Below are 25215 nucleotides of genomic sequence, written 5' to 3'. Positions count from 1 at the left end.
CCTTAAATTAAAGTTTTTTTCAAGGTGTAATATATAATTCAGAAAACAATATTAAAATCAACCAAATAATAAAGAGACGTTAGAATTCAATGAGATGTAATTATGAAAAAAAAATAACCGTTTGGAAATAGTTTGTAAACCGGACAAACAAAGTAGAATAAAAAGACAAAAATAAATATGACCCACCACATAATGTGAGGAGAATGAAGACAATGAAAGAAGCAAATAGGCATCAAAATTTTGAAGTGGAAGATAAGGGGGTAAAGGAAACAGTCAGGAAACTCGCCAGCCAAGTGGGTGGGGTGGAAATCAACAAAAATTTCAGATCTTTTCTCTTCAAATTTACAAATTACAAATCCCACTCTCTTTCCTCACACATCTGAATCTCAAACCAAGGAATTCCCTTTCTATCTCTCCATAATTGGATCAACCATCACTTCCACTGATCACTACTCTTTCTCTCTTTGTTTTCAACTAAAAATGGCTATGATGGAACATCATCGATGGTCGGATTTACCTGAAGAATGCTGGGAACTCATCTTCTTCCGTCTCGGACACCATTCTCACTTCGAATCTCTCTCACTCGTCTGCAAGCGTTTCCTCTCAATCACCAACCGGATCCGCAACACTTTCACCATCCTCGACCCAACAATACTCGTCCACGGTACACTCTCTCCCTTCTTCACTCGATTCCGTAACATCACATCCATCTCTCTTGTTCAATTTCCCGGCGATCTCAACTCGTGTCTCCTCCAGATAGCCGTGTCAGGTTTGGAAATCGAAAACCTAGATCTTTCGAATAACCATTCACTCCCTGTAGATGGGTTGTCGCTGTTGGGGGAAAACATGATGAGATCTTTGAGGGTTTTGAATTGTTCACATATGGGAATTCTTTCTGATAAGGAATTAACTGTTATTGCTGATTCAATGCCCTTTTTAGAAGAACTTGATATTAGTCATCCTCGCGATCTTCTCGATTTCTCTCATACATTCTACCTTCCATCTCTTGATCCTAAAGAAACTAGGGTTTCGGATGTTGGAATTGAGCGATTGGCTTCCCGAGTTACTAATTTGCGGAAAATCAACATTTCAGGCCACCAATTTGTTACAGATAAATCGATTATATCGATTTCTTCAAACTGCATTCACTTGACTGAGATTAAGTTACTTTATTGCAGTTTGATTACCCATTCCGGTTTGCATTTTCTGGTTAATAATTGCGCCAACTTGAATTCTCTATCGGTCGAGGGCAATCAATTTTCCCATTCAGTTTTTCCAAGTCAATACTTGTTTAGTTCATCTGCTAAACTCTTGTCATCTCTTCACATGTACAATTTGATTGTCTCTGATGAGTTTCTATTCTCCATTGCCAATGCTGGTTTTCCTCTAAAGAAGCTAACACTCTCTTATTGCTCCAAATTCACATTTTCCGGCCTATCGTTTCTCTTAAGAACCCATCACTCTCTCGAGTATTTCTCTTTGATCTCGGTGATGTTCCTTGACGATGCATTAATGGTCGAGTTATCTAAACACCTCAGCTGTTTGATCACACTAAAGCTCAATTCTTGCTATAACCTAACCAATTGGAGTCTCTATATTCTCGCGAAAAACTGCCCTTTTCTCGAGAATATTGATATGCAAGGAGCGAAAGTCGGGAAAGGATGCTTCGAAGCAAACTTCAAGAAAAACCCGCGAATTAAAGCTCTCGACTTGGCTAGAAACGTTGATCTAAGCGACGAGTGTCTAATCAGATTGGCGTTGATCTTCCCTGGAGTAGAGAAAGTCGACGTTTCGTCGTGCCCGAGAATAACCGAGAAGGGTGTTTTGGGATTGTTGAATAATTGCGGTGAGATTAGGGAATTGAATATTAGTGATTGTAAAGGGGTGACGAGTATTGGGATGGGACCTGTGCTTGAGAAATTGGAAGTTATTCGAGCGTTGAGATCTGAGATGGATGATGTAGGGTTGTTCATGATCGGAGTTAGATGTCGTGGGCTAGTGAGTTTGAATGTGAAAGGTTGTGTGGAAGTTACGGGAAAAGGATTGGTAGAAGTGTCAAGAAAGTGCTTGAGATTGAAAGAGATTAATGTGGATAGATGTTCACGGGTGAGTAGAGAATCGGTTGATTGGATAGTGTTTTCGAGGCCTTCTTTGAGGAAGATAATTGCTCCTAGTGAATCTTTTGTTACTCCTAACCAGAGGAAATTGTTCTTAAGGCATGGGTGCTTTATTGGTTAGAAGATGAAATAGGATTATTTTCTGCAATGACTACGGATTATCTTGTTTGTGTTATCTTTTTTCCTTGGTGAATAAATCTTGGTCTTTAAGAAGAAATAGGAAGAATGTGATTTATTTTTTTTGTTTTGGGTTTTTTCCTTTCATATTGTTGATCTATTTTTATATTTGTGTTGTTTATGAAATTGGGTTTTTTTCTCAAGAATTGGTTTTACAAAAGTTATGAAAACTTGTATGAATTGACAAGTATAAGCTTGTATAATACTGGCACCTGGGTGTTATGATTGTGTTACAAATAATGGTCTTAAAACATATATTGATGAAAGCATAGATTGGTAGGTAAGAAACCTTATTTGCTGATAAAAGTTGATTAGGACAATCTGATTATAAAAATTAGATTAAGGTAGGAAAATGCAACTTATTTGATTTAATATATTGTTTTTCTAATTTTTTGTTTTTAATTTTTTATTGGCTACCAAACATAAACAAATCTGGCACACCATTAAAATAAATAAATTAACCATTAATTTTCAATTTTCGGTTCATGTGTGATAATTTGTGTATTATTATATCTTGATCATACATGACAAAGCATAAAAATATTAATTTAATACTGTTATGTTTTTATTACTTTAATTCTAGATGAAATTCTATATAAGACGAAAAACTACCATATTTACTGATGGTACTGCTAGGTTTATTAAAGAAAAAAAAATCTTTAAAGATAAGTTTACTGCTAGGTTTATAAAAGAAAAAAATCTTTCAAGAAAAGTTTATTTAGGCATAATTAAAATTAGAATTTATATGATTTATCAAAACAGATATGTAATAATAATTACAATTTGGCTCGATGACCCTGGCAGATAAGATAAGACACTCTACAAAGAGGCTTTGTCTGAGTGCTATTTATTCTATCATGTTTAGTTACTTTTAAATGAATAATTTCATTATCTCATGACAACTACTTGTGGGACTTATTCCTTCAATTTTCTCAAACTAGTTATTTGTTTATTCCCAAAATAGCCTCGTTCTGGGAAATTTGACGAAATGACCCTCATAATGACCTTAAATAAGTGAAATGTCAGCGCATAAATTAAATAACTGTTAGGATCTAGGTCGCCGCTGATGGACCGGGGGTTGGACCGGTTAGCGGTTCTCACTCGTAGGGTGGTGATTAATCCGGTTAGAGATTAACACCGGGGTTTCAATACTACACAACCTGTCACAAACCCTTGAACTAGGTTCAAGCGCGGAAGAGGTTTGCTTTCAGGTTGAAGCGGTACACGTGTATGATAGGCGGAATCGGTTTCGGATGATGGAGATTTGAAGAATGGTGGGTCGGTTTCGGCGATCTGGATACTTGGTATGGTTAGTATGGAGTTGGTTTATGTAGATTCGATTCTGAGCGATATTGTTAGATTAGTCGGTTATGTAAGGAAACCAGCAGAAAGTAAATAACACAACAGAGTTTTATGGATGTTCGGAGATAAAACTCCTACGTCACCCCTTCCTCTCGAAACCGCGAGAAGGATATTCACTAAGGAATACAAATACAATTCGATCGAGACTTATTTCCTGCTCGATAACACTCTTACAATTCACACCGAAATTGTAGAACACACTTAGAATTTAGCACTTAGGCTTTCTTAGAATACCACACTGTTATCACTTGTAGTAAATGCACTTAGCTTTTGTTATCTCAATGTCTGTCTCTCTTAGTAACTGCCTTGATGTCCCGCATTTACTCTTCTGCAACTGCCTCCTTTTATAGGTGAAATATGCCAACGGTCATATTTCACTGCCTTGAATCTGATTGGCTGATCAGAGGTGCAGTGATTCAGTGTCTCAGACCTGCCGATCTTCTCCTCAGACCTGACAGTCAATCTCAGACCTGGCATCCTGTTTCAGACCTGCCGGTCTGTAAAGCAAACCTGCCGGGTTTGTCTTTTACTCATTGTAGGCTCTGTCTGCTTGGACAGTTGTCTGTACTTTGAAGATCTCCTCTCTGGCTTATCCCGAAGTAGAAGGATCCGGTAGTACTATTTTCTGCAGCCTGCAGTCTTTCCTCAGACTTGCATGGATATGGAAGTATTCAGTCTGTTCCTTTGGTATCATTCTCAACAGATACCCAAAGTGTCTTCTTGTGCAGGTCGGCCTCTTGACTTGGCCTAGGTTGGCCGCTTGACTTGGCCGAATATCTTTTGATAGTGAAGTGACCGGGCTTATTCCGGTTATGTTTGTCTTGAGGATTGATCGGCTATTTGATGGATCTGGCTTTTAGGCTTTGGCCGATCCTTCCTCTGTGCGGTCACGTACCGAATACTCTTGATTGGTTTGGTAGCTTGACCGGTTCGGTTTCTTCAGTTGGTTTTCTTTTGTTCATCCGGTCCGGTTCCTTGTTCCTGCGTAGGAAGTTTGTTTAAGTTAGGTTTATTTGAACCGGTATGAATTTATCTAACAATTTCTCCCTTTTTGATTATTTTATTTAAAATTATCAAAATTATGTAAGTTTGCAACCGTAGGCCGGTTGTTTTGTTTGGCCGATTTTGAAAAAGACTTAGATAATTTTCGAGAAATTTTGAGGGAGGGGTTTTTGGAGGAATCTCTATCTTTTATCTAACAATTTCTCCCTTTTTGATTATTTTATTTAAAATTATCAAAATCATGTAGAAATGCAAAGTAAGGCCGGTATTCAAAAATAACTTTATATATTCATAGATAACCGGAAAGTACTAAGCAAAAATACTAAGTTAAGTAAGAAAAAGAAGGATAGTCCCTATTCTGAGTCCGTGAATTCGTAGGCACTCTTCTTTCTCTTCGGTTGCGGTGGCGGTTGCGGTTGCTGTTGCGTGGAGTGTCGTGGTCGTTTAGAACGGTACCGCAGCTGTTCTTCGAATTCATCCTCGACTTGGTCGTTTTGCTGCGAAGTACCCGTCTCGACCGGGTCAGAAATAGTATTGATCATCTCCACAATCCGAACTTTCTTAGGAGCCGACTTCTTTCTTTTCTTTGGTGCTGAGGCGGAGGCGCCCGGTGCTGAATCAGAGGCGGCCGCCCTCTTCTTTTTCTCATTTTCGGTTGCATACCCTGTCAGCCTTCGTTGCTCCGTTTCTAAACGTTCGGCATCCGCTGCAACCTGTCTTGCCAATTTCTCAGCATATCCTGGATACATGATCTCAGCCCTTCTTATTCTTTCGGCCTCTATTTCGTCTTCGGTCAGCTGAGTCGCTCGTGGCGCCTCTTTGTCTCTGCTAACCTCGGCGTCTAGCCTTTCCTGGACTCTCTTAGCAACCAGAGCATCGGCCTCTATAGCAGCGGCATCCGCGGCTTCCTTAGCTTTCAGGATTTCGGCCATCTGCGCAGTAAGTGCCTTTACTTCGGCCACGAGATCTTCGTTCTTCTTTTCCAGTGCCGAGACTCGTTCAATTGCTGGGTCGACCCGTTCGAAATCCTTCTTTAATTCCGACGTGAGACCCTCCAGAGCTACAATATGCTGAGCACAGTTTTGTCGCTCACCGGCCTCTTCCCATAGTCCGGTGCTGAGTTGCTCCAGGCGTGTTTGAGTGTGATCCACAACCAGCTTCGTCGCATTGGCGAACTTCATAGCCGTATCGAAAATGTTTTCGCATCTATCCTTGAGTGGTTGAAGCTTGGAGACGTTGTGGTCAAGTATGCGGTCATCAATCTTCTCTGATACTGAAGTGTCAAACTGCCGGAGTCGGTCCTCAATCCGCTTCGAAACAACTACTTCAAATTTTTGAAAGAGGTCATCAATCCATTCCTGAGGGGGCGCTGGAGCGGTGACTACCGGAGATGGTGTAGGATGGGACTGCTTGGTAGGATCTGGATCGGCTCTTTCGTCAAGATTTATCGGTGCCTCCTCTTCATTTGGAGGTTCTAATTGAGCCGAATCCTCTAAGTTTATTACCTCAATTTCTGAGTTTGGAGCTTCAACTCCCAATGTCGGTATCTCAGCTTCCAGGTCTTGAACCGCATCGTCTGGGTTTGGAACCGCATCCTCCAAAGTTTGGACCTCAACAGACTTCGAAGTCGGTACCTCATCATTTTCTGGCGGTGGTGTCTCAATGTCCCTCGGTGTCACAGTGTCCTCTGTTGTCCAGTCTATTTGAAAATCTTCAATGACCGGAGCGGTATACACCGGAACTTGTTTCTGATTGCAGATAGCTTCTAACCGCGCTATCTCTTGGCGTATTTCCGATTTGCCCTTTTCGAGCTTTTCTAATACTAGCGGTGCTACAGTAGACACCGATCCCCCTTTGACATATTCTTCCTTAATCTTTCTGATACGCCTTCTTATCTGTCGAAGATGACTTCTCGGTATCAGTAGGCAAGTTCGGCATTGTATTTCCTGAATGGTATTGGATTTGGTGAGACGTAGGATATTGTCCTCCACTTCCTCCAATCTGGCAATGCAGTGTTCTTGCGAGTGATTCGATAGGATGTCTTTATACTTTGTATTAAACCGGTACTCATGCCACTCCATATATAGGTCAATGACATCCTCGTCTCTTCTGATAACGCCCTGAAAGATATTCTGGGCTAGTCTTTCGGCCTCCGCTTCGTCGGCTTCCTCCCTGCTGAGGTTTCCATCATCGGCTCTTTCATCATCGTCTCCTTCATCAACCCCGTCCTCACCCTCGGTTGTCTCAGGATTGAAACTTTGTTCGGCATCGGTCGGACTCTGAGCCGAAGGATCATCGTCATGTTCCGTTCTGTTTTCGATTCCCTCTGAATCGGCTTCCTCATCAGCCCACTCCTCATCCTCTGTTTGTTGAGGTAGGTCTTCGAAAACTACCTTTTCTTTTCTCTTTCCTCCGGTGTTTTCTTTCGCCGGGGTCTTTTTCTTTGCGGCTTTCTTCTTTCGGCCACCTGTGGAACTGGAAGCCGACTGCTTTCTTGGAAGAAAATGCCTTGATCGAATGATGCTGCGCTTTAGTATTCCAACACCGGGACCGACATCGATCTTTAGATGTAAGAAGATCTTGCCGAGTTGAACTGCATACCCCCAAGACCTATCTGAGTCCGGTCTCACCATTTCCATAAGATTGCCGAAGACCGATCTTGCCCAGTTGATCTCTGTGCCTTCCATTAGACGAAAAATCATTCTGATTTTGTCCTTGGTCAGATTGCTGAAATTTCCTCCTCTTGCCAGTATCGCCCTGGCAAAAACGTCACACGCCGGGATGAGCTCCGGTTTCAGCAGTTGTTTCTTTCCGGATGTGGGAACCGGATTGTTTGTTGCTGATACACGGCGGCAAGCCATCTTAAAAACGTCGTCGTCCATCTCTGCTGTTGCGTCCATACCGGTAGTTGGGAGATGCAGGCTTTCGGCCACTACGGCTTCTGTGATTTCTATTTGGGAGCCGCAGACCGTTGCGAGGATCCTGTCGTAGGAAACGGTTGCGGTTTTGAAGAACTCTTCAACCGCGTTCTTGTAGATTACGTGAGGTCCCTCCAGAAAATATCCCAGACCGGTTTTAATGAGTCGGTCAATTACGTCTTTTGCCTCGGTTGTTCCATGTTGCCGAATCTCATCAAAGTCCACTTGAGAGTATAGTTTGAACAATACCGCATCACGACCCATGTTTGAATAGTTTGAGAAGGAGAGAAATCGGTTTCGAGGGATTTAGTAGCTTAGAGAGAGAAAGTGAATTTCTGTGAGAATGAAAAATATGACTAAGGCTCCCCTTTTATAGGCACGGTTTGGAAGCCAAACCGTCCCATCATGAATGGGCGGGAAATTTCCCTCCAAAACGAAAGGACGTGGTTTCCTGTGAAACGGTGTGCGGTGTCTTTGGGCGGGAGATTTTCCCTCCAAAGTTCTTTGCTTATGTCATCGGTCACGCAATCATTTCTTTGAGACCGAATGGCAGATCGGTTTCTAATAGTGTTTCAGATATTTTGATTGATCGGTGTTTAACAGTTTTAAGCATATTTTATGAAACCGGATACGAACGATATTAAACCGGTTATGTTAGATAGATACAAGAAGTAAAGAGAAGCGATCAAAACTGAAACAGTATTTTATTAGAATGGAAACCGATAGGATCGAAAGGAAGACATTTAAATAGAGATGTTTAATCAGTAAACACCATTTTGGAGTACTTTTCCACCACGGCATCTCTATCGAGAATATTTGAGGGGGATGCCGGTGTGCCCGGTCCAAAATCTGGTCGGTACTTGAGAATCAGCCTGCTGATGTGGGGTGCAAAGCCGAGACCCTTCTTGGTCCGCACCATTTTCCTCAAAGTTTGAAAAAGGACCGCTGCCCAATTGATGGGCGTGTGGTTGTAGATGTGGGTCATCAAATTGAATTTGTGTGAGAATGAAAAATATGACTAAGGCTCCCCTTTTATAGGCACGGTTTGGAAGCCAAACCGTCCCATCATGAATGGGCGGGAAATTTCCCTCCAAAACGAAAGGACGTGGTTTCGTGCGAAACAGTGTGCGGTGTCTTTGGGCGGGAGATTTTCCCTCCAAAGTTCTTTGCCTATGTCATCGGTCACGCAATCATTTCTTTGAGACCGAATGGCAGATCGGTTTCTAATAGTGTTTCAGATTTTTGATTGATCGGTGTTTAACAGTTTTAAGCATATTTTATGAAACCGGATACGAACGATGTGAAGCCGGTTATGTTAGATAGATGCAAAGAGTAAAGAGAAGCGATCAAAACTGAAACAGTATTTTATTAGAATGGAAACCGATAGGATCGAAAGGAAGACATTTAAATAGAGATGTTTAATCAGTAAACACCATTTTGGAGTACTTTTCCACCACGGCATCTCTATCGAGAATATTTGAGGGGGATGCCGGTGTGCCCGGTCCAAAATCTGGCCGGTACTTGAGAATCAGCCTGCTGATGTGGGGTGCAAAGCCGAGACCCTTCTTGGTCCGCACCATTTTCCTCAAAGTTTGAAAAAGGACCGCTGCCCAATTGATGGGCGTGTGGTTGTAGATGTGGGTCATCATATTATAGGTATTCTTTGAAAACCGCTGATTTACAGATTGGCACAGAATGGACCGAGTGACAATCTCAAGAAGTAGCTGAGTGCTTCGACCGAGGCGGGTTTTTAACCCATAGGTTTCCACCGTCTCGAAGGTTCCTAAGCAGCGGTACACATAGTAGTATTCATCAGTGCCCTCTAAGACCGGAAAATCAGAGAACCCTTCTTTGGGCAGATTGAAGAGGGAGGCAAATTCGGCTTCATCAAGCCGGAAGGTATGATTCCTTACAGTGGTTACAATGCGGTCTCCCCAGTTGACGGCATTTCTGAAAAATTCCTTGACATCCTCTGTCAGTATGGGACCGGATTCGTCAAGGAAGGCTTGAAGACCGGTAACAATGAGGCTCTCAAACATGTGTTTCTTTGGATGGTCATAATCCCATTCGGCCAAGCATGAGCCGAAGTCAACACTTAGAAAATTACCCAAAGTTCGGCTTGGCATGATTATGATGTAGAGAGAGAGAGATTCAAGAGAAGTGCAAGTGATTGTGGATGTGAGAAAGTGAAGGGAGGATGGCTCCTTATATAGAATCGTTTTTGGAGGGAAAATCTGAGCATTGATTGTTAGTTTTGTTTTATTAAGGAAAAGAATCTTTTCCTTTCCAAAGTGCATTGGGAAGTGGCGGTTTGCAGATCTCGAGGTAAATGTTTGTTCGAAAGTAACCAGATTAGTTGGGAATTAAATGTGCAGGTGGTTGGGAGTTATCTCATTAAATTGGATTATCTCATTAAATGCATTTAACACATAATGATATATATTAGATGGAGACCGAAGACGGTAGAGACAACACCGAAAATGACATACATAAATGATGAAGTTAAGGAAAGTACAAATAAAACCGAAGTGGACATGGATGAGGCCGATATGGTTAATGATGCATCCGGTACATGCAGCAAAACGACCGGATGCCAGATGAAGTGACTTAACGAGGAGGGTTGAAGTTTCTCCTCCTCCATTCTCTTTCAAACCGACTATAGAAAGAGTCGGTCATATCCCTAGTTAGCACCTGAGCCTGGTTTAGGCCTTCGCCAGGGCAAGTTGGAACACCGAGTTCCACCAGGAGGGTGCTCATTTGGGGAATGAGACTAACTGACTGGACGTTAATCATCCAGACCAAGGTGTCGAACAGCACCCGGGACCAATTTACCGGAGTGCCGGTGATGATTGCGGCCATCATGTTGAAACTTGCCACGCAGTAGGTGTTAGTGACATCTCTTCCAAAGATGCCCCTACCTATGACATCATTGAGGAGCTGGTATTCAGCCCTCAGGAGAGATTTAGAGCCACGGTCGTTGACAGGCTCATCCGACCGGGCAAAGGCTAGGGATACCTCAGCCTTAATGTCTGCAGGAGGATTGAGATCTGTGATCCCCTACTTGGGCAGACTGAAACACCGACCAAAGTCCTGCTCGGTGAAGTCGAAAATTACCCCCCCAACTTTGGATTGAATGTGGGTCTCAAAATGGGGTGTGCCCCGGAATACCCTGGCGTTATAGTAGAATTCCATAACTGATTCAGGGTAGATGATCTGCTTATCATCCAGAAAATACTGGAGACCAGTATCTTCTAACTTCTTAATCATCCGATATACTTCATAGTGTTCGGTACCGGTACAGGATTCAAAATCTACTTGGAGGATGTTTGGGAATTGAGACATGGTTAGTTTGCCTTAGTGAGAGAGTATTCTTGTGACTTGTGAGTTTTGTGGTGAGTGTTACCCTCTCTTAAATACTAGTTTAGGGGCTACCCTATTGTCCAGGCATTAAATGGAATGACATGTATTAACTGCAGGATAAAAGTTTTTTTTTTTTTTTTTTTTTTTTTTTCCAAAATGGGTATGTTTGCAGTCTAGGTGTCGGTCATAGGCCTGAACCATGAAAGATATCAAAAGATCTTCACGTCTTTTTAGGCGCGACCAGTTTTCTTTGAAAAGGCAACATTTCAGAACAGATATCTATAAACATTGGTAGTTGTTCCACATCTGTGAAATTCAAATAATCTGGGATGACCTGCTTCCGAACCGGTCAGTCATCAGTTGTTCATCCCGATGCGGTTAGCTGGTGTTTCCACCAAGTAGCCGGTCGGTTTACTCTGTCTGATGAGCTGGGCGGTTCTTCCATAGGCATCTTGAGAATTCAAAGATCAGCAGCTTAAGAAGAACTACCTGTTTTATCTGTCGAAGCCGGTTTTCCTTTTAAGTATCCTTAGGAAGGATCTGACTGATGTCGGTTAAACCGAGAGTAAGTCTAAATTGAGAGAACTTAGCTTCCTGTAGAGGCTTTGTGAAGATATCGGCTACTTGTTGATCGGTGGGTACGTATTCCAGCCGGATATGCTTCAGCGTGACATGCTCTCGAATGAAATGATGCCTTATGTCGATGTGCTTGGTTCTGGAATGGAGAACCGGGTTGTATGTAATCGCAATGGCACTTGTGTTGTCACAGAAAATTGGGGACTCTTCGGCTGTGATACCGAAGTCCTTCAGCTGCTGTTGGATCCAGAGAAGTTGAGAACAGCAACTTCCGGCTGCCAAATATTCAGCTTCTGCGGTTGATGTAGCCACGGATGTCTGCTTCTTGCTATGCCATGATACCAGTCGGTCACCAAGAAACTGACATGTTCCGCTGGTGCTCTTTCTGTCAATCTTGCAGCCTGCATAGTCTGCGTCTGAGTAGCTCGTTAGATTGAATGATGAGTCATTTGGGTACCACAGACCGACATCAGGTGTGCCCTTTAGATACTTTAGTATCCTCTTTGCGGCTGTGTAATGGGATTGCTTTGGATTTGCTTGAAATCTCCCACATACACCAACTGCAAACAGGATGTCCGGTCTGCTTGCTGTCAGATATAGCAGGGAACCGATCATGCCCCGGTATGCAATCTGATCTACTGATTGCCCTTCATCATCTCTGTCCAGTTTAATGGATGAACTCATTGGAGTGGCCGCCGAGGAGCAGGTGTCCATACCGAATTTCTTTAGAAGCTCCTTGGTATATTTCGGTTGACTGATGAATGTTCCTTCCTTGAGTTGCTTAACCTGAAGACCTAGGAAGAAACTTAATTCTCCCATCATACTCATTTCAAATTTGTCAGTCATCATTTTTGAAAATTTATCACAGAGCTTTGGATCGGTGGAACCAAAGATAATATCATCTACATAGATTTGAACAAGTAGGATATGTTCCTTCTTTTCAAATTTGAACAAGGTCTTATCCACTGAACCGATGGTGAAATCATGCTCTACTAGGAATGCGGTTAGTGTATCATACCAGGCTCTTGGTGCTTGCTTTAGACCGTATAAAGCTTTGTTTAGTCGGTATACATGGTTTGGAAGTGCAGCGTTCTTGAAGCCGGGTGGCTGTTCAACGTACACTTCTTCACGTATATCACCGTTCAGAAATGCACTTTTAACATCCATTTGAAAAACTTTGAAATTTTTGAAAGCAGCAAATGCAAGAAAAATCCTAATGGCTTCAATCCTGGCTACAGGAGCAAATGACTCTTCAAAGTCAATGCCTTCTTCCTGTTTGTAGCCTTGAGCCACTAATCTGGCTTTGTTCCTCGTGACCAAACCGTCCTCATTGAGTTTGTTTCTGAATACCCATCTTGTTCCTATGACCGATTTATCTTTCGGTCTGGGAACTAAGTACCAGACTTTACTACTCTCGAACTGGTTTAGTTCTTCTTGCATTCCCAAGATCCAGTCCGGATCTGACAATGCTTCATCTATTCTTTTCGGTTCAATCTGGGATATAAAAGCAGAGTTAAAATATCCTTCCAGAAGTTGACTCCTAGTTCGAACAGGTTCTGAAGGGTCACCTATAATTTGCTCAGGAGGATGTTTACTATTTCTTCTGAGATTCAGTTCAAAGGTGTCTACCAAGTTACCGTTTAATTGATCAAGGCTAGACATGTCGGTAGGCTGACCAAGATTGTCAGACCGACCGGCTTCCTCGGGTTGGACCGAAGTGTCAGCTTCCTACTGTGAAACAGCTTGATCCGGCTGGGTATCAATATTACCCATTAGGTCATGGACAAATCCCCTGAAGACCGGGGTCTCATCTTCGCTATCAGAATGAATATCGTTATTTTCCAGTCTGTTATGTAGATCAAAGCATGAAGCAGTGTTGCTTTCAACCGATTCATCGAAAACAACGTGAATTGTTTCCTCCATGGTTGCAGTTCTATTATTATACACTCTATATGCTTTGCTTACTGAAGAGTATCCCAGCATAATGCCGGTATCGGTCTTTGCATCAAAAGCAGTAAGTTGGGTTTTACCATTATTATGAATATAACATTTACAACCGAAAATCCTGAGGTATTTAAGTTTAGGAACTCTGTTAAAATAAACCTCATATGGTGTTTTGTTGTGAAATCTGTTAATCAAAGACCGATTTTGTGTATGGCATGCAGTGTTGATAGCTTCAGCCCAATATTTCTGAGCAATGCCGGAGTCGGCTATCATGGACCGTGCGGCTTCCTTGAGAGTCCGGTTTCTTCTCTCAGCCAGGCCATTTTGTTGAGGAGTCCTAGCACTGGACAACTCGTGTCTAATGCCGGATTCATCAAGATATGCAGTTAATGTGCTATTAGTAAATTCGGTACCTCTATCGCTTCGAATGCAATTTATACGAGTTGATTTTTCATTTTGCAAACGCTTAAGGAGGTTGATTAGGTTTGATACCGTTTCACGTTTAAATGGTAAAAATATTACCCATGTATATCTAGAGTAATCATCAATAACTACCATGGTGTAGAGCATACCGCCTAGACTAATGACCTGAATTGGTCCAAATAGATCCATATGAAGAAGGTCTAGGCATCGGCTAGATTGGAGATTTCCTTTGCTTTTAAATGATGACCTAGTTTGTTTACCCATCTGGCATGCTGAACAAACCTTATCCTGGTTAAATACTATATCTGGGATGCCTTCAACTAATTTCTTACCACGAATGTAGTTTAAGGTTTTCATGTTTAGATGGTTTAGTCTTTTGTGCCATAGCCAGGTTTGATCAGTTTTAGCTATCATGCATATAGGATGTTCTACTCTAGTTTTCCAGTCTACCTTGTAGATGTTACCTATCCTATTTCCGGTTAGTAGTACTATTCCTTGAGAGTTCTTAACTAAGCATGCATGTTTAAGGAATTCTACGGTGTATCCGGCATCACACATCTGACTGATGCTAAGTAGATTAAAACGTAGGTTTTCAACTAGAAGTACGTTGTCAATAGTTAGGTTACCATGGACAATCTTACCCTTGCCCACGGTTTTACCTTTAGAGTTGTCACCGAAAGTGATAGGAGCACCGGTTACTGATCTAATGTCGGTTAGCAGATTGCTATTTCCGGTCATGTGTCTGGAGCAACCGCTGTCCAAGAACCATTCGGAGTTTCCTAGCCGTTTCTTTGGATCCTGCACAAAGTACATATTTACAACTATTTGGTACCCACATTTACTTGGGTCCACATGCGATTAGTCCCTTAGGTACCCAAACCTTGATAAATCGAACGGTCTTCTTTGCTAAAGTTTCAACTGTTCTCCTCACACTTGGTCTGGTGTATTTCGGTTTTCCTGCAAACGACCTAAATGGTGATGGTCTTTGGTTTGATGATCTATAGGTTGACCTACGTGGTTCAGGAAAGTCTTTCTTATATTTCAGGATTTCTGCTTTCCTTTTCTCAAGGTCAAGCCATGAATCGGTTGGGCCAACATAATCGTACTTTGTCTTTTCTTTCCTATAGTATTCGGTCTCTTCTTCCTCAGCTGTACAGGTGCTCTTAAGGAATTTTATGAAGGGAAGGTTTCCTTTTGTAAGCTTTGCTTTCCATATGGATTTTCGGTTTTTAGATCTGTTCTCTGTGTATCCTAGGCCATTCTTACAACGTGGATGCCTGTATTCTTTATTCAGGTTCTTTACTATATCGCTAGATCTCCTATAGGCGGCCATCGTATACTGAAATCTGGCATTCTCTTTCTCGGTTAGTTCTCTAGTTGACTCACTAGGTTGTTCGATCTTAAGTTCTAATTCGGTTTCTAGGGTATGGATATCATCAGGTTGTATAGCCTCCTGTTCGATTATGATGGGTACTTCTGGTTCTACTGGGATCGGTACTATGTGATCGGCTTTAAGGTTGATATGCTTAGGTAGCATGGTCAGTAGGTTCTTATATTCTTCTACCATGTCATTCAATGCTTCATATAGTTCATCTTTAGTAAATTCATCACAGGGAGAGTCAAATACCTGTTCCTCATTTGCCATGAGACATGTGAGGTCATCGTCACTGTCACTGTGAGCCCATAGACTTCCTCCATCGTCGGCTATCAATGCTTTCGGTACTTCACTTCCTTCACCGGTTTGTTGATAGTTCCGATTATTTTGGTAGTCTGGTTTCTGTGTATCTCTCCTTGGTTTCTTGCATTCCCACTTAAAATGTCCCATACAGTTACAGTTATAGCATCTTATATTGGATTTGTCACCATAGTAGTTGTTTGTCGGTTGGCTCCTTTTCATGAACCTCCCAAACTTCTGTGCAAGCATGGCCATGGCGTCCTCAGTAAACTGTTCGGCGGTTCTGATCGGTGCAGGTGCAGGAGTCGGTACCGGTGCAGATGTAGATATAGGAACAGGAGCAGGTGCAGCCGGTTCCGTAGATGTGAACAGTGCTCTGGTTGACGTTGAGGCCGAGACTTCCTCTTCAGTTCTGGAATTCATCTCGAACTCATAAGCCTTGAGATCTTCGAATACATCGTATAGTTTCATCTTACGTAGGCTCTTTGATTCCCTCATGACCATCGTCTTTATATCCCAGGCACTTGGAAGAGACCTTAAAACCTTCATGATGACCTCTTTGTTGTCATACTTCTTACCCAGATTTGCTAACTCATCTAATACACCAGTGAACCGGTCACTGTATTCTTTCATAGTTTCCCCTGGTTTCATTTTGATGCTTTCAAACCTCTGTGTGGCCACCATTATCTTGTTCTCTTTGGTTCTTTCATTTCCCTCAAAAATCTGGATGACCGTGTTCCAAGTCTCCTTTGCGGTTTTGCAATCTCTGATCTTGCAGTATGTATTTCTGTCCACGCTGTTGGAGATCCGGTTTCTTGCATGGTTGTCCAGATTGTTCCTTCTCCTATCATCAGCTGTCCATTCTTTTCTGTCTTTATCAATGACTATCGGTCCTTCGGTTAGAACGAATTCCATTTCATCATCCAAGGTGACTAGATGTAGGTGCATGCGTGCCTTCCAGTTGGCAAAGTCATCACCTTCTAGCATTGGAGGCCTATCTTGATACATGTTTGCTTGAGTATTGAAACTAACTGCTCTGATACCAATTGTTAGGATCTAGGTCGCCGCTGATGGACCGGGGGTTGGACCGGTTAGCGGTTCTCACTCGTAGGGTGGTGATTAATCCGGTTAGAGATTAACACCGGGGTTTTAATACTACACAACCTGTCACAAACCCTTGAACTAGGTTCAAGCGCGGAAGAGGTTTGCTTTCAGGTTGAAGCGGTACACGTGTATGATAGGCGGAATCGGTTTCGGATGATGGAGATTTGAAGAATGGTGGGTCGGTTTCGGCGATCTGGATACTTGGTATGGTTAGTATGGAGTTGGTTTATGTAGATTCGGTTCTGAGCGATATTGTTAGATTAGTCGGTTATGTAAGGAAACCAGCAGAAAGTAAATAACACAACAGAGTTTTATGGATGTTCGGAGATAAAACTCCTACGTCACCCCTTCCTCTCGAAACCGCGAGAAGGATATTCACTAAGGAATACAAATACAATTCGATCGAGACTTATTTCCTGCTCGATAACACTCTTACAATTCACACCGAAATTGTAGAACACACTTAGAATTTAGCACTTAGGCTTTCTTAGAATACCACACTGTTATCACTTGTAGTAAATGCACTTAGCTTTTGTTATCTCAATGTCTGTCTCTCTTAGTAACTGCCTTGATGTCCCGCATTTACTCTTCTGCAACTGCCTCCTTTTATAGGTGAAATATGCCAACGGTCATATTTCACTGCCTTGAATCTGATTGGCTGATCAGAGGTGCAGTGATTCAGTGTCTCAGACCTGCCGGTCTTCTCCTCAGACCTGACAGTCAATCTCAGACCTGGCATCCTGTTTCAGACCTGCCGGTCTGTAAAGCAAACCTGCCGGGTTTGTCTTTTACTCATTGTAGGCTCTGTCTGCTTGGACAGTTGTCTGTACTTTGAAGATCTCCTCTCTGGCTTATCCCGAAGTAGAAGGATCCGGTAGTACTATTTTCTGCAGCCTGCAGTCTTTCCTCGGACTTGCATGGATATGGAAGTATTCAGTCTGTTCCTTTGGTATCATTCTCAACAGATACCCAAAGTGTCTTCTTGTGCAGGTCGGCCTCTTGACTTGGCCTAGGTTGGCCGCTTGACTTGGCCGAATATCTTTTGATAGTGAAGTGACCGGGCTTATTCCGGTTATGTTTGTCTTGAGGATTGATCGGCTATTTGATGGATCTGGCTTTTAGGCTTTGGCCGATCCTTCCTCTGTGCGGTCACGTACCGAATACTCTTGATTGGTTTGGTAGCTTGACCGGTTCGGTTTCTTCAGTTGGTTTTCTTTTGTTCATCCGGTCCGGTTCCTTGTTCCTGCGTAGGAAGTTTGTTTAAGTTAGGTTTATTTGAACCGGTATGAATTTATCTAACAATAACGATTCCTTTTTTTTCTGACGAAAATGCCCATGCAACTAGGTGCACTGTAAAAAGTCCACAATGCCCTTGCTATATAATTAAAAAAAATTCAGTTCTTCCCATTTCTTTTCATTTCTTTCTTCCATGTTCTCTCTCTTCACGTCCTCTTCTCCTCCTTCTCTCTAAAAACAAGACGACCCCAGACGAAGATGTCGGAATCCCAGCGAAGGAAGGATGTCCGCTGCTACTAGTATGCTTCCTTTGTATTCCACTTGTTATTTATTTCTTTCTTTGAACGCATTGTTTGTTATGTTTAGGGATTGATTAGGTAAATATCACTATTGCGGCGGAATCCGGGTGCGTCACTCAGGTGCGTCACGCGGGTGCGTCACACGGGTGCGTCACGCGGGTGCATCACGCGACCAAACCATTTATAGTTAGTACTTGCATTTCATTGTTACAGTTGTGTCTCTCGATTGATAGTATCTGTTAGAAAAATTAAGTAGAACTTATGAAAGGTTTAATGAATAGATAAATTAAGTTCAAATAAATATGTTAAACCGCTAAGTCATATCAAATATATTAATTGATTTAAAAATAACAAGAAGTTGCTATAGCGTAGTGGTAAACACCTCTGTTTATCACACAGATGACCAGAGATCAAATCTCACCAGTTTTGCTATTTCAGGGAAATTGAGCAAAATCTGTTCGGTTGGAAATATATATATCGTTCGGTTGTTTGACTTCGGTTTGAAGTAAAAGTTCGGTCAACCGGTTCGGCCAAGAAGCTCAGTCAGCCGGTTGGTCAACCAGGCATTTAATGAAAGAATTCGGTCAACCGGTTCGGCCAAGAAGCTCAGTCAGCCGGTTGGTCAACCAGGCATTTAATGAAAGAAGACTTCGGTCAAACTGGATCGGTCAACCGGCTCAGTCAGACAAACAAAACTTATTGAAGCCGCTCGGTCATAAATGCTCCGGTTATTAAATGCAGTCGCTCCAGTCATAAATATGCTCCGGTCATTAATTGTCCTCAGCTCGGGATAATAAATACCTTCAGCATTCTCAAGTTTGAGCAGAAATCCGGAACGGTTCAAGTTCAGGACCAGTTAAGTTGCAACGGACAAATTATTCAAAAGATATGAATATCTTGAAGATAACGTGTTAAGACAAACAAAATATTCCTTGGGAATATGTAAGAGAAGAAACCAGACATGGGGCAAGATAATGATTATAATATTCCTTGGGAATATGTAAGAGAAGAAACTAGGCATGGGGAAGGATAATGATTACAATATTCCTTGGGAATAAGTAAGAGAGAAAAACGACCGGTTTATGCATGTCTGCCATGTGTCCAAAATGCAAACCGGCTAAGTGCATGTCTGCCATGTGTCCAAAATGCAAATCGGCTAAGTGCATGTCTGCCATGTGTCCAAAATGTAAATCGACTTATGCATGTCTGTCATGTGTCCAAACCGGTTTATGCATGTCTGCCATGTGTCAACCGGCACGGCTTTTAGTGACCAATCTTCTAGAGAGAGAAAAGATGATCGTTGTCATCTTTTCACTATAAAAGGAAGCTGGATCATTTTCAAGAAAAACCAAGGGGACTCTCGCGCGAACACGAAAATAGCGGTTTCGAAATATCTTAAGAGAGAGAAAGAAATCTCACGCGCGATCCAAAACTATTGTTTCATTTACCGAAAGTTTTATTGTATTGTGTTATTTTATTACATCAAGAGTGAATTGGTGTAACCGGCGAGTAGCGAGTTAGGCTCGACCGGCATTGTGTGAGTGTTGTAACTTCAAAAGTTAGTGGAGATCCTTCTCATAATCTGAGAAGAAGGGGTGACGTAGGAGGGTTTGCTCCGAACATCCATAAAAAATCTTGTCTCGTGTCTTTTACTTATTTCCTGCTTATTTACTCTAAAACTGAAATACATTAACCGAAACATAATCCTATTCCTATAATCAAAACCGGTCTATACATACTTCTTAAACCGACTCCTCATAAACCTCATCCAAGTCGTGTGTGTTGCTTCAGACTGAAACAGACATTTCCGCCCTTGAACCCGGTTCAAGAGTTTGTGACAGTTTGCGCAGTGTTAAGAACGGTTTTAGTCTTTAACCGGACTATCACCAAATTGTGTGTTGTGTTGTTGAAAGCGGTCAACCCTTCCAAAACCGGAACACCCCGGTACTCCAAGGGCGACCCCGATCCTAACAGTATCATTTTTTTCAATTGCAGCTGAAGTATTTGCTGACGTATTTGTTGTGTATAATGGAGAGTGGAAAATTGTAGCTGATGGTACAAGGTCTTTCTATGCAAAATCATGAAAAACTATGGATATACCCCAATATACTAAATTTTCCGAATTAGTTGATATCATCTATGAGACGATTAACGTGCAAAAGTCTACATATGATTTAGTGATTGAAGTAATGTATGATGTTTCTGCAAAACTTCCCCCCTATTGTTATTGAGCGAGATAATGATGTGGGCATCTATTTATCACGGTTGATTTTGGGTCGCACTTCGTCACCTTCGTCACCACTTTGTATCTCATTAGTAGAGAAGTACCCAAGTCAAGATAGTGCACTACCACTACTTACTAAAAAAACTATACCTGGAGTTGTTTCTCAACAAATTGTATTTGAAAGTGAAAATGAAGGAGGAGGAGGAGAAGAAGATGAACGGGTTAGTAACTTTAATTATGAACGGGTTAGTGACTTCAAAGCTACTACTAGTCCCGCACCAGCAATTGCACGCACGTCGCACCGATCATCAATACCTACACCATCTAGTGCAAGAGCGTTAATGAGTACACCATCTAGTGAAAGAGCATCAATAGGTACACCCTCTAGTGCAAGACCATCAATGGGTACACCATCTAGTGCAAGAGCATCAATGTCTACACCATCGACAGACCAATCACCGACAGACCCTTCATTTGCCTTGGCATTAACTAGTGAAACTGTATTGGAAGTTGGTGCGTTGTTTGATAATTAAAAAGAACTTCAACTGACGCTATATAAATATGCGATGACTTATCATTTTGAATTCAAAGTGATGAAGTCACGAAAATATCTTTGGTATGTAAAATGTTTGGATGAGACATGCAAGTGGAGTCTGTGTTCTGTGAAAGATATGTTTTCTGAGATGTTTGAGATTCGGAAATTCAACCAACAACACTCATGCTAATTTTTGTCAAGGCCAGAGAAAAAAATGCAAACACCGCATGAGTTATTGGGCAGTGCATGAAGAGTAAGTACATGGACCATCACCATAATCACTTGCCTAAGAAAATAATTGAAGACATGCAGTCAGCTTATGGGATATTTTTGACTTATAATAAGTCTTGGAGGGCAAGGGAAAATGCTTTCTTTAATGGCGGTGCGAGGAACGGTAGAGGATTCCTATGGAAAATTTCCATCATACCTATACATGTTGGAGAAGAATAATCCGAGTACCATAACAGATATCCATACAGACGAGCTCGGCCACTTCAAGTATATGTTCATGTCTCTAGGCCTCTCAATTAGGGGTTTCAAAGCCTTTTGTCGTCCCGTATTTTGCGTTGATGCCAGTTTTCTCAAGAACAAGGTGGGATGTCAACTATTGGTGGCTATTGCATTGGATGCGAATGAGCAACTATATCCTGTTGCATTCGGCGTTGTTGATTTAGAGAATAATAACTCCTGGACTTATTTTATGCAAAAACTTAGAGAAGCAATTGAATTAGTTGATGATCTCGTCTTCGTATCCGATAGGCACCCAAGCATCGCCAATGCTTTGTGTGTTGTTTTTCCCTAAGCAGACCACGGTGCATGCACATATCACATAAAGATGAATATTATGGCCAAATTCAAAACTGATAATTGTCATGTAGAGTTTGATTTGGCTTCTCGTGCGTACATTATCCCTCACTTTAATCAGTTTTTTGACAAGATCAGGGTTAAAGATTATAGGATTGCTGCCTATTTGGAAGAAATTGGGTTTCAAATATGGAGTAGAGCATTTTTCCCTAGTAAGCGATACAATCAACTCACAAAAAATTATGCTGAGAGTTTTAATAGTCAGAGTAGGGAAGCCATAAAGTATCCCATTTCAGCAATGGCTGAGTATTTAAGAAGAACATTACAACTATGGTTTAATGATAGAAGAGAAAAAACGTCCAACCACTAAGAATTTTTATCTCCAATGTATGAAAAGTTATTATGTGAGAGTTTTGAGAAGGCCAGATTCTATAATGTATCATCCCTTAACCGATTCGAGTTATATGTGCATGACAATGAGTCACATTTTAAACTCAATTTGAAAGACAAAGACTGCACTTGTATGGTATTTGAAATCTCCGGTCTTCCTTGTACGCATGCATTGGCTGCTGCCCGTCATCGGAATGTGGTTTTTTATGACTTATGCTCAAGGTATTATTCAACTAAAAAATTCAATTTATTTAACCAATTTTTGAATCGTTTTATTTTCCTTCTCATAAGTATTACACAATTGTATCTTGGTTGAATGCATATGCGGAGACATGTTATCTTGTTGGTAATGAAGAAAATTGGGATGTTCCCGATATTATCAAACAACGCGTGTGTTTAAAACCACCTGTAAAGGTTAAGAAAGTGCGGTCACAAACTAAGCGTACGTAGGACATCCCAAGGTGAGGTCTGTAAGGTCCTGAGACGATGCAGCTCATGTGCAGGTCTAGGACACAATAGGGCAACATGCAAAGCAGTGATGCCTGCACCATCTACTGCAAGAGCATCATCATCTTTGAAGCATGAGCCATCATCATCTCAGTAGCATGAGCCATCATCTCAACTGTACGAGCCATCATCTCAGATGTACGAGCCTTTAGCTCGAACTTTTGCTTCCTTTTCATGTTGTAGAATGAACTTGTTGTAGAATGAACTTATTGTAGAATGAACTTGTTGTTGAATGAACATGTTGTAGAATGAACTTGTTGTTGAATGAACATGTTGTAGAATTAACTTGTTGTTGAATGAACTTATTTGTTGAATGAACATGTTGTAGAATGAACTTGTTGTTGAATGAACATGTTGTAGAATGAACTCGTTGTTGAATGAACATGTTGTAGAATTAACTTGTTGTTAAGCATCAACAGTATTCTTTCTTAAGCATGAATGTTTTTGGTCTCCTTTGCATCAACAGTATTCTTATTTAGATATCATGATCTATTATCCTAGTTAAGCAGGTGGAGGCATAAAAGTATTGTTTCGAAAATGCGTATGGATGATTCAATGAATAATAAGGTTTAATATTATGTGAATATTGTTTAATGCTTAAACAATAATTCAAAATGTTATTGCAAGAATTAGAACGTATTTTAAGGCATTAGAACGTTTATTTTGCTACCCACACGTGTGACTCTGGAAGTCTATTGTATGGCATAACGTCCAAAGAAAACCGAGGGAACCTTCCTTTTTCAAGATCAGACAGTGCCTTATCAAATATATACAGAAGCATTTCGCACATTGGTTTCAAAAATTCATCAAGATTAACATAACATCCAGGATCACAGTCGTACACGTCTATGCACCACTCTTGTAGACGGACAACGTAAAGTATCCAGTGGATGTTTTTGATGTTCAAATGAATATATATATCATCGCATAATTTCCAACTGATCATAAAGTTTTTTTTCATTGACCCAGAAGTATTCTATAAAGTTTTCAATGTCAAAAAGAGCAGGATCTTTAAGAAAATCTTTGTATTCAGAAATGAACCTGGGGGCGAGCCAACAATCTGCAATTGTAAAATTATTCTTATATGTCTTTGGATATAGCAAACATCTTCTTCTCAGAATGAAGCAGCCTGCATCAATTTTCTACACGATATAAAACAGTCAAAATACACTCATCAATTGTAAAATTATTCTAACATTGAAGATGACTTACCTGATCTTGCAGCCAATTGAACCTTTTCAGCACTCGGCGAAATAAGTCTTTATCACCCTCCGAAGTAATGAGATTAATTTTCTTTTTGTCAGGATCTGGATCTTTCAGCCATTTTTGCAATTCAGTTATCAGTTGATCGTCATATTTGAGAAGGGGATTGACGGTCATAGGATCATTTAACTTGGGTAATTTTATATTAGGGTTGGTCATATCTGGATCATTCCTCGGCTTCCTTGTCCTTCGCGTGACAAATGTAATTTTCTTAGGAGGAGTATTGTATAGTGTCAGATTATCGTCCTCCTTTTCACCCATTTTCTTCACTGCATTCTTTGTCGCCGCCTTCTTTACCGGCGCCTCCTTTACTGGCTCCTTCTTTACCGACTTTTTCTTCACTACCTTCTTCACACTCTCCTCCTTTTCATTCTTCTCCTCAATCGGATCCTCTTTCTCAATGTTCTCAACTTCTTCATTGTTCACAATTAGATCCTCTTTCTCAATGTTCTCAACTTCGTCATCGTTCACAATTGGATCCTCTTTCTCAATGTTCTCCTCCACTTCTTCATTGTTCTCATTGGGATCCTTCACAATTGGATCCTTTTTCTTAATGTTCTCCTCCACTTCTTCAATGTTCTCATTGGGATCCTTCACAATTGGATCCTTCTTCTCAATCGGATTCTTCTCCTCCACTTCTTCAATGTTCTCATTGGGATCCTTCACAATTGGATCCTTTTTCTCAATCAGATCCTTCTCAATTGGATCCTTCTCCTCCACTTCTTCAATGTTCTCAATTGGATCCTTCTCAATCGGATCCTTCTCTATCGGATCCTTATCCTCCACTTCTTCATCATGAATGTCCTTCAAAATGGCTCCAATATTCGAATCATCATCCATATCATTGTCATTCACCTTCTTCTCCTACTCCTACAAAATTGAAAAGAAATTAGATTCAGGTCATTAGCAACTGCGTCACGTAGTTACGTGACGCAACGCAACCGCGTCATGTAATTGCGTGACGCAACGCAACTATGTGACGTAACTACGTGACGCAGTAACCAAACCAAACATAACCAAACAGAACATTTTTTATTTAATATTGTAGCAACCAAATGGTTCTCTATGAAAGCTCAAAAGGTTGGCGAATTACCTGGTTGGTGATATGGTTGGCGAAGTGGTTTCTTAGACTGAAAATCATCTTTTCAAACAGAATAAAGTTGTTTTGTTGATTCAATTTGATGTCTCTTATGTCTCCCTTCATCTCTTCTACGTCTTTCTTCATCTCTTCGACATCTTTCTTCATTTCATGACATATACATCGAATAGGAGATGTCAATGATGATGTAGGTGTTGAAG

General features: G+C 41.2%; 1 protein-coding gene across 1 annotated transcript; it reads left to right on the top strand.

Moving 5' to 3' along the window:
- The first annotated feature begins 261 nt into the window (after positions 1 to 261).
- LOC124919692 (F-box/LRR-repeat protein 3) lies at positions 262 to 2497 on the top strand. The gene has a single exon (XM_047460007.1). It carries the CDS (start codon positions 481 to 483, stop codon positions 2236 to 2238), a length of 1758 nt encoding a protein of 585 aa, XP_047315963.1. The 5' UTR covers positions 262 to 480; the 3' UTR covers positions 2239 to 2497.
- Positions 2498 to 25215: the final 22718 nt, after the last annotated feature.

Source organism: Impatiens glandulifera, chromosome 1 (assembly GCF_907164915.1).
Source record: "Impatiens glandulifera chromosome 1, dImpGla2.1, whole genome shotgun sequence".
Lineage (NCBI taxonomy): Eukaryota > Viridiplantae > Streptophyta > Magnoliopsida > Ericales > Balsaminaceae > Impatiens > Impatiens glandulifera.
Note: the sequence above shows the minus strand (reverse complement) of the source record. Positions and strands in the feature narration are given on the sequence as shown.

Excerpts from the sequence above, each read along its gene's own strand:
- LOC124919692 (XM_047460007.1), top strand. The coding sequence starts at position 481 with ATGGCTATGATGGAACATCATCGATGGTCGGATTTACCTGAAGAATGC.